Source organism: Emys orbicularis, chromosome 4 (assembly GCF_028017835.1).
Source record: "Emys orbicularis isolate rEmyOrb1 chromosome 4, rEmyOrb1.hap1, whole genome shotgun sequence".
Lineage (NCBI taxonomy): Eukaryota > Metazoa > Chordata > Testudines > Emydidae > Emys > Emys orbicularis.
This window is the reverse complement of record NC_088686.1, coordinates 134353150-134363029: the sequence shown is the minus strand read 5'-3', so window position 1 is coordinate 134363029 and position 9880 is coordinate 134353150. Positions and strand designations below refer to the sequence as shown.

Sequence of the window (9880 nt, the reverse complement as noted above, 5' to 3'; positions counted from 1 at the left end):
ATGCAGAAGGGAAGGGTGGCGTAGCTGGGACCAGGGGAGGTCAGGCTCCCGAGGCGCCTCATCCCATCCCATCCCATCCCTCTGCAGTGGTTTCTAGTACAGACACCTCCCATTTTAGAATATATTGACTTTAATAACATTGCTCAACCGCTCATGTGACCGGAGACTGTGACAGCAGCAGCAAGACACCAAGCTGCCCAGCTCTTGCTCTCTGCATGTGATAGACTTACACGCAGGGCTGCAAGGGGGCTGAGCTGGCCCTGAACTCGTCCCAAGGTCAGGGCAGGGTCTTGCTTCTGAACTAGTGTCAGAGAGGCCAAAGAATGGATGGACATATAGATTCCTCTCCCATGCCAGGAGAGGAGCCCTTTAATACAGGAGTGTGATCTAAAAGGGCCTGTCTCTATGGCTGTATGATGAAGCTAGCCTAGTGCACACCCCTAGTGTACGTGGGCTGCACCAGTGTAATATGGAACTTGTACCAGTCCGACTTACTTATTATGGTTTATCTTAGTCCAATATGTAAAGGGTTATTTACTTCACAATATACACACACAAGGACTATGCTAGACTCTCTGGGAGCTACTGCATTCCCATGGCTTTCAAAGACCTGGGAACTTGCAAAATAAGTGACATTGTTTCAAATGGCTGAGTCTGAAGCTAGAGATGTGGAAAGAAATGGCTTTTCTGACCTGTTCAGAGGAGAGAACTGGCTGCTGAGCCGGTCAAGCAGCTGTTTTGATCTCTGTCAGTCCACGCACGCCTTGTCTTTGCTTTAATAAATGCTGAGTGGTTTTGGTGTACAAAATCCAAGTGAGCGCTTTGTGATTCTTCAGTACATGGCTGCCGGGTTCAGGACTATCCTAGGAAAAGAGGGTGTAGTAAAGATGAGTATTTTTAGGATCATGAATTCAGCATTCCAAAGCTCATTGTTGGCCCTGGCTGAATTGGGGACTTACACCCTACCTGGCAAAACTCCCTTTTCCGTTTCAACTGGATGCAGTGCTTTTCATTCCCCTCTCCCCCACCCAAAATCCAAACTTTTCTGCAGTGTTAATGTAGTCTGTTAAGTGGCTGTTACATTCCCCCCCAGAAATGGCCACCTTTTATGTATGGAACAGCCTCCCTGACTGACCTGTGGAAGCACTATTCTCTCCTCTTTCAAATCCCTCTAGGTCTTGATACCTGTGAGAAACCAGCCAATTAATGATGGCTGGCAGGGTAGGCAGGATTAGCTGCCACCGTCTTTCTTCATAATTATTTCTAAAAATGAAGAATGTATTCTTAAAAATTGGTCTCTATTTGATTGGGTCCTTCTCCCCCATCCTTCATATGTCACTTGGCTTCTCAGATTGTAAACTCTTTGGGGCAGGGACCATCACTTTGCTTGTGTACAGCATCTAGTACATCTAGGCAGTGTGGCCTAGTGGATATAGCATTGGACTAGGACTTGGATTCTATTCCTGGCTGTCTGGGTGACCTTAGGCAAGTCACTTTCCCACTCTGTGCCTCAGTTTGCCCATCTGTAAAATGGGGTAATGATAGTGACCTCCTCCTCTCTCCTTTGAGATCTACTAACAAAAAGTGCCATATAGGAGCTGAGTATTATTACAACGAGCTCAGTGGGGTTTCTGTGGGTTACTCTAATCGAATTATTGCATGATGATAATTTCTCTTGTGGGCAAAATGATTCCTGTGGGGTGTGGTTTGGAAAAGCGGAGTTGGGCTTTTCCCTCTAAACTTGTTTTTTATGGAAAAATGGACTTTTAATCCAATTTGTTGTGTGTGTGTAAAAGCTGAGTTTCACTAGAAATTTTCAGGAAAAAAAACCTGAACATTTTTACCCAAGACCAAATATTTTACAGGGTTGGTTTATTTATATATTTTTTAAAAGGCAGAGATCAGTTTTCTGTTGTTTTTTTTAACTGGAAAATTTTCAGCGGGGGCGCCCTCTAACGGGCTTTGGCAAAGTCTGGCAGCAGCTGGCAGGGCTGGGCTCTGAATGATGCATTCTCCCCTGCTGACCCTTGTCATTCCTCTGACCAGTGCATGAGGTCTGGTGCTTCCCGGAAAGCGGCTGAGCGTGTGCATTAAACCCTGAGGAACGGGAACCATGTCGGGCTCCTATGATGAGTCTGCGGCGGCTGCGGAGGAAATAACCGACAGCTTCTGGGAGGTGAGTTCCCCCCGAGACCCCCTGAGAGACATTGAGCAAGCAGGGAGGAGCAACAGATTGTACCTGATGCCTCCCCTGGTGCCTGGGTGGGCTCTGCTGGTGGAATAGCCAGGTGCTCCCACAGCCCTGGAGAGTGGCATCTCTGCTCGCTAGTGTTTGCTCTGCACTCTTTTCTGAGCAAACTCTCGCCACTAGAGGGCGCCATCGGCCTCCTCAAGCAGCCACGTTCGCAAACCGAGGTGGCAAAACTATACAAATGGGAAGCTCCCCCTGCTGGCTGGGCCCAGCAGAGACCCTCATCCGCAACACCTGACCACCCCTGCAAGAGGCTGAACTCCCCATGATCGTCAGAGCCAGGGACAACCCCGGCGGCTTGACATCTCGCTGGAACCCGGTCTCCTGCCCAAGGCGGCGCGAGCGGTCGCGGAGCATCGAATGCCGGCTGCGTTCACATTGCAGGGCAGTCGCTGCGCTCTCAGGGCCTGAGCAGCAGCAGCACTGTGTGTTCCCAGCTCAGCCGTCGTCAGTGCTCAGCCGTTCCGTCGGGGCTCGGCACGCGCTGCAGGGTGCCTAGAGAGCTCCGTGACCCTGCACGGGGGAATGAGTTCTGGAGAGAATGTGGTGTTCTTTCTGTCTTTTGAATGTGACCCTCTGAAATGCAGCCTTGCAGCGCATGGGCCTCTCCTCTCAGGAGAGCAGCGTTTCAGACCTGTCGCAAGTTACATGTGAAAAGAAATCACCTGGTTTTGTCCTAGTCCCATCCAGCCACAGCGTGAGACAACAGCAGAATTAAAATAGACCCGCTTCAGCCTCCAACCTCTCACCCGCCCTCCCCTCCTCTCCTCTCCTGAGCCAGTCTAGCACCACTCACTCCAGAAATGGCTGATTTCACCCCCAGTCCTCTCCTCCCCCCCCGTTCGATTTGGCCTGGTGCCAGCGCTCACCATTCCCTCCTGTCTCCAGAGTGGGCATGGCTTGGCCAGAGCCGTTGTTCCCAGCCAGCTGTCCATCTCTCCGGTAGGTGGGGAACTACAAACGGACAGTGAAACGGATCGACGACGGGCACCGGCTCTGCAATGACCTCATGAACTGCGTCCACGAGCGGGCCAAGATCGAGAAGGCCTACGCCCAGCAGCTGACCGACTGGTCCAAGAGGTGGAGGCAGCTGATCGAGAAAGGTATCACGACCCTGCCTCTGTCCACAGCCCTTCACGGTGTGAGGGCACTGCAGCATTCACCCCACCAGGGAGAAACCCCAGAATGGGCCCTTGGTGACGGAGCTCGTACATTTCCCCCTGAGAATTCTTTAAATCTATATTTTGATGTCCTCTAATAACTAGATCGAGTTGGCTGGTAGTGCATGCCCCACTGCCCTCTTCTGGATGGAATCCGAACTGCTCGATTGTGTGGCATAGGTCCTGCACTGCTAATGGAGATTCTCCTCTTGCTCGTGTGGCAGGGGCCTGTTTTTTTGGAGCTGGAGGATCTCAATTCTCTCCCCACCCCCTGTTGCTGTGAAGTCCCATCAGGTAACAACTGTTGGCTTCCTGCCTGGCCCTGAATTATCCAATTCAGCAGGCTGTCCAAATTCAAAGAATTGACTTGTTTGGTTTTAACCCCACCAGTCTCCCAGTCAGCAGTCAGAAATATGCCAGACAGGGGCATTTCAGCCCTCTCAAGGGGCAGCAGCATGGCATATGGGTTAGAACCAGGGACAAGGAAACAGAACTCCTGGGTTCCATTCCTGACTTGACCCCTGACTTGCTGCGCTTCCTTGAACAAGTCACCCCCCTCCACACGCTCTGTGCCTCAGTTTCCCCAGCCATGAAATGGGCACTTTGCGGGTCTCACGGACAGGAGCCACTAGAGAAGGGCCGGGCATTGCCATGACGTCGATTGCTTACCTCAGCCCCGTCCCTCAGGCCCGCAGTACGGCAGCTTGGAGAGGGCGTGGGGAGCCATGATGACAGAGGCGGACAAGGTGAGCGAGCTGCATCAGGATGTGAAGAACAGCCTGCTGAACGAGGACTTTGAGAAGGTGAAAAACTGGCAGAAGGACGCCTACCACAAGCAGATCATGGGAGGTTTCAAGGAGGCCAAGGAGGCAGACGACGGCTTCCGGAAAGCGCAGAAACCCTGGGCCAAGAAAATGAAGGAGGTAGGAGACAGGGCAGGGTGGAGCGGGCCTGCTGACCGAGAGGTGAACCACTGAGAGCCTCACGAGGTCAGGGAGGAAAGAGCCCACCTACTGTACCCACAGTGCACTGGGATGGGGGCCAGGTGCCCAAGCCACTCACACAGGCACCAGAACATGTGGTGGGGTTAGGGTGACCAGATGACAGGAAGAAAATATCGGGACACAAGAGGGGGGGGTCACCGGCGGAGCAAAAAAAAACTAAAACCAAAAACCAAGTGCTGCCGGTGTAACGACACAAACAGCTCCCTCTCCCAATTCCCTACTGTGGCCCAGTGCTGCCAGCAGTGGGGGGGGGGAGGGGGAAGCCGAGAACAGCCGAGTGCTGCGGGCAGTCAGAGGAGATTATGCACCCTTCCTTAGCTATGCATACCTTCAGCGTCTAGGTATTTACACCATGCTCATCTCCCTAATGATAGAGCAGAGAAGTAACAACCGCTGTAACTTTTCCTTTCACTCTGCATTCTGACATGCAAGTCTAGCTGGGTCCAGACTGGTAGCAATGTATGGATCAGTTTACAGTGGGGGAGCCTCTGGTTTTCAGGAGAGGGGGGGGAAAAACCAACCGAGAACAGCTGAGTGCTGCCGGCAGTCAGAGGAGAGGGGGAAAAAAAAAAAAAAGCCGAGAACAGCCGGCGGAGGGAAAAAAAAAAAAAAAAAAAAAAAGGCGGAGTGCAGCGTCCTGACCGAAGATCAATCGGGACGTGGGACAAACACCTAAATATCGGGACGGTCCCGATTTTATCAGGACGTCTGGTCACCCTAGGTGGGGTGGGGGAGAAGGTGCGGCTGTATGGCCAGAGGTTTTGGTTGTACCTTGGGAGCAGTTAGGAGGAAGATGCCTGTTGTAACCACAGAGGCACCAGTCACAGCTTGCAGAGGGTGTGGGGGGCATAGTGTCCAAAGGATCCCCATCTTTGGTGAGGCACCAGGTACCTGATGTGCCATTGGGAGAACCAGTCATTCCTCAAGGAGCGGCAAACAGGTGCCTGTTTTGCCCATGGAGTTCCCCATTCAACACCTCTTGCGCTGTGCCTGGGACAATAATAACGAGTACCTGCCCGTTCTTCTGCCACCGGCCCCAGGGGAACTCGGTTCCAAACACACCATTGCCCTTGGGCGAAGGTGGAATGAGACAAAACCATGCCCAAGTTTCCGTTCGCAGGGACGGGGAGACACAGCACAAAGGCAGGGTGGAAGTCCAATTGCAGCGCAGAGATGTTTAGGGGAAGGGATAAGGGTTATGGGTAGAACATCTGCAAACATCTGTCCTGCGTTCCTTCCCTCCCTCACCCCACCTCCCGGCAACAGGTGGAGACGGCCAAGAAAGCATATCACCTGGCATGCAAAGAGGAGAAGCTGGCAATGACCCGGGAAGCCAACAGCAAGGCAGAGCAGTCCATCACTGCAGACCAGCAGAAGAAGCTCCAGGACAAGGTGGAAAAGTGCAAGCAAGATGTGCAAAAGGTGCGAGCTGCTGCCCTGGAGGGAAGGGGGAGGGTGGCCAGACACATGCCCAGCTCCCTACGGGTCCGTGGTGAGTCATGCTGGCAGAGCAGCCTGCGGGAAGCTTGCCCTGCTGCCAGGGCTCTGTGGATACACAGCTCCAGTCTCCAGGGCAGCCAGGACCCCATGCACTGGCACTTAGAACCAGGAGAGATGGGAGAACCCCACTCTGTCTCCTCCAGGAAGGGGCCTTACCAGGTTACCAGAGGCTATTGGCCTTTTTCATCCTTGAAAGAGGGGCTCTGGTGATATAGCTGCTTCTCCCATCTCCCCTTCCACAAAGGATCTCAGCCCCTGAGCCAACCCCAAACAACTGTAGTCTGGGTGCAGCAGGTCCAGCTGGTGGGTCTGCAAGTGCAGCAGAAGCAACAGTTAGGGGAGAGAAGGCCCGTTCCCCTGCTGGTATAAAGCAGCGTCACTCCAATGGAGTCAGACCCTCACCCAGTGTAAATTAGTGTCTCTCCAGGGGAGTCAGGTCCCCAGCTGGTATAAATCACAGCTCCATTGACTTCAGGGCTGGCTGATTTGTCCCAGCTGAAGGCCAGGTTCCCTGCCCTCACAAAAATGAAGATGGGTTCATCACAAGCTGGACATGGGGTGGGGAGAGGCTCTGTCAGGATCCAGGCAAGGAGCTCTGGGGGCCTGGGCTTTAACCTTGGCCCCGGGTTGTGCCCGCAGACCCAAGAGAAATACGAGAAGGTGCTGGAGGAGCTGAACAAGTGCACCCCGCAGTACATGGAGAGCATGGAGCAGGTGTTCGAGCAGTGCCAGCAGTTCGAGGAGAAGAGGCTCATCTTCCTGAAGGAGGTGCTGTTGGACATCAAGCGGCACCTGAACCTGGCTGAGAGCAGCAGGTAACCACGCCCACAGGGATGGTGGGGCAGAACGGGAGAGCAAGAGCAGCAGCATATAGGAACTACAGGGATCTCCAGTGACTTGACTGGCCAGGCTGCCATGAACCAGGCCCCAGAGGATGCTGGATGAGCTCAGGTACCCAGCAGAGGCTCCCAAAGGCCAATCAGACCCAGTCACTCTAAGGGCAGATGGAGGGCACAGGGCTGGAAGCAGCGGCTCCAGCCGCATCTAGGGATATCCCTGGCTCAATGGCCACGCCAGGCGGATTTGTGCAGAGGCCTGGCTCCCTCCTGTGGCCAGCAGGAGGAATGCCAGTTCTGAGTTCTCTTGGGAGTCCCGCTTGCCCCATAGTTCCAATCTGTCCTCCCATAACCGCCCCCGACCGCCGCCTTCTCTGCCAGTAAGTGTCCGCAGCCCTTCCCCGGCTCATCTCGAAGGAGCTTCAGTCGTCCGTGAGCGCAGGGGGACACCCGGGGTTCCTCACTTCTGCTTTGCTTGTGACCTCCCTCAGCTACACCAATGTCTACCGCGAGCTGGAGCAAACCATCCGCGTGGCAGACGCGCAGGAGGACCTCAGGTGGTTCCGCAGCACTAGCGGCCCGGGGATGCCTATGAACTGGCCCCAGTTTGAGGTGAGGCTCCCACCCGCCCCGCTCCGGAGGTGGCTGCCGTAAATGGGGAGGGGACAGGGTGGGGTTTGCACTGGGCATGGGGAGGGGAACAAGGCAGGCAGGTGGGTGAAGAGAGCCCGGCAGGTGCACAGGGGCACGTGTTGCTTTGTGTCTCCAGGAGTGGAACCCGGACCTCACGCACACGATAACGAGGCGAGAGAAGATTAAGAAGAATGAAGGGGTGACCCTGACCAACGCCACTGCAGTGGGCGAGTCAGCAGCAGTGGCCGGGGACCGCGGCAGGTGACAGCGCCCAAGCTACGAGAGGGGGCCCTCCGATTTCCAGTCCACAGGGAGGGACGGGGAGGGCTGCAGAGACACAGTGGAGGTGGGGGGCGGTGAGCAGGAACATACATCTGTTATTCTTTGTTTAGAAGCCCTCTCGTGCAATTTCGTTTCACTGTGGGCAGTTCCTGGGGGATACACTGTGATACGGCAGAGGGGACGCGGTCGCGTCTCTGGGCGGGCGGTTCCCGGGGGATACGCTGTGATACGGCAGAGGGGACGCGGTCGCGTCTCTGGGCGGGCGGTTCCCGGGGGATACGCTGTGATACGGCAGAGGGGACGCGATCGCGTCTCTGGGCGGGCGGTTCCCGGGGGATACGCTGTGATACGGCAGAGGGGACGCGGTCGCGTCTCTGGGCGGGCGGTTCCCGGGGGATACGCTGTGATACGGCAGAGGGGACGCGGTCGTATCTCATGGCTGGCGGTTCTGGGGGATATGCTGTGATACGGCAGAGGGGACACGGTCGTGTCTCTGGGCAGGCGGTTCCCGGGGGATACGCTGTGATACGGCAGAAGGGACGCGGTCGTGTCTCTAGGCGGGCGGATCCTGGGGGATATGCTGTGATACGGCAGAGGGGATATGGTCATGTCTCTGTGCAGGCAGTTTCTGGTGGATATGCTGTGATATAGCAAAGGGTCTTTGCTGCCAGTGCTGTAACTTCCAGCTCTGGGGCAGCAATCTGAGTGCCAGTGTGACTCAGCCCCTTGTCAGGTGAAATCCAGCCGCTGAGGCCCCAGCTCTCTCTGGGTCCAGGGAAGGCCCTGGCAGCTGCCCTTCTTACATTACCTCTTCTGCCGGGACCCACACACTCCTGCCCCCCCGGGTCCGTGCCTCCCTCCCTCCCTCCCTTCACGGCACTTTCTACCCACTTTGCATTCCCAGCGTGAGCAGCTACGACCGAAGCCAGCCCTACACCACTGAGTGGTCGGACGACGAGGGCGGCAACTCCTTCAGTGCCAGCGAGGCCAATGGCGGCGCCAACCCCTTTGAGGAGGAGCCAGTGGGGAAGGGAATGCGCGTGCGAGCTCTGTATGACTACGACGGGCAGGAGCAGGATGAGCTGAGCTTCAAAGCGGGTATGGCACAGGGCACGTCCGGCAACTGGCGCTAGCCCCCTGGCACAGCAGAGGTTGCGGCAGGGGGACTGTGACTGGGGTGGGGGGAAGGAGGGGAGAGCTGGCCCTTTTAAGAGGTATCTGCCCAGCCGGGGATCTGGGGCTACATGAGAGGGTTTTTGTTGTTTTGTGAAAGTTTGAGTTAACTCAGTGGCACTATGTCTGACTTATCCAAGCCCCCCAATGTTTACCCTGAACATATGGGGAAGGGGGGAGGTTTCTGGCTCCTCATACACTTATATAACACAAACAAGGCATGGCCGGTTTTGCTCCAATTTTGCAGAAACCTCTCACCCCTGGCCTGAGCCTGGAACATGTCCATCCAGTGGGAGTCACTTTGGGAACGTTACGAGTTAACTCGGGTGGTACAGAACAGAAGTTGGGACACAACACACACATCCATAGAATCCACTTTTTCAATCTCTATTACATGTCCCCTTCCAGTAGCTGGATAAGTACTTTCCGCTGCTGTCAGCCAATGGAGTTACTCCTTCAGCTCGAGTGGCAGAGTGCCAGACTGTAAATTCAAGGTTTAGGCCACTCTAACCACCCATGGTGTGTGCATTCAGGGTAAGAGGGCCACAGGCGGACTGGCAATGAATTCTTTATTTCTGCTTTTTGCCTCAGGCGACGAATTAACCAAATTAGGTGAAGAAGATGAACAAGGATGGTGCAAAGGGCGTCTAGACAATGGGCAACTCGGCCTTTACCCAGCCAACTATGTGGAGTCTATCTAACCTCGTGGTGTTCTCGTCATTGCTGTCTAAAAATAAACAAACCCTCCGTCGTCTTCATTTCTCTACACCAGCCAACCAGCCATCTTGCCGTCTGGTCACTCACGCTGCACCATTAGAGATTCAAACATATTTTCCAACCAAGCTTTTATTTTTTTAAGAGCGGTCTCAGAAGAATATTTTGCATACTGGCTTTTCTTCCTCTTCTTCTTCTAAGATAATGTGAAGCGAAAGGTCGACGTTGTCTGTCCTTTTTTTTTTTTTCCCCCCCCAAAGCAAAAAACCAATACCTCAAGATTTTAAAGCCCAACCAATGAGGGCATTTCCAGGGCTTCTGATTGGT

The 9880-nt window shown here is 54.6% G+C and overlaps 1 protein-coding gene across 2 annotated transcripts; it reads left to right on the top strand.

The window, feature by feature from the left end:
* Window positions 1–2113: 2113 nt before the first annotated feature.
* Window positions 2114–9540, top strand: PACSIN1 (protein kinase C and casein kinase substrate in neurons 1). 2 transcript variants are annotated; one of them, XM_065403190.1, is made up of 10 exons: window positions 2114–2176; window positions 3198–3354; window positions 4099–4334; window positions 5682–5837; window positions 6555–6730; window positions 7243–7363; window positions 7521–7625; window positions 7780–7796; window positions 8571–8764; window positions 9431–9540. In XM_065403190.1, exons 1-10 carry the CDS (start codon window positions 2114–2116, stop codon window positions 9538–9540), a joined length of 1335 nt encoding a protein of 444 aa, XP_065259262.1. The 2 variants fall into 2 exon arrangements, with proteins under 2 accessions (XP_065259262.1, XP_065259261.1); XM_065403189.1 differs by lacking the exon at window positions 7780–7796 and having other exon boundaries at window positions 7521–7645.
* The last annotated feature ends 340 nt before the right edge of the window (window positions 9541–9880 follow it).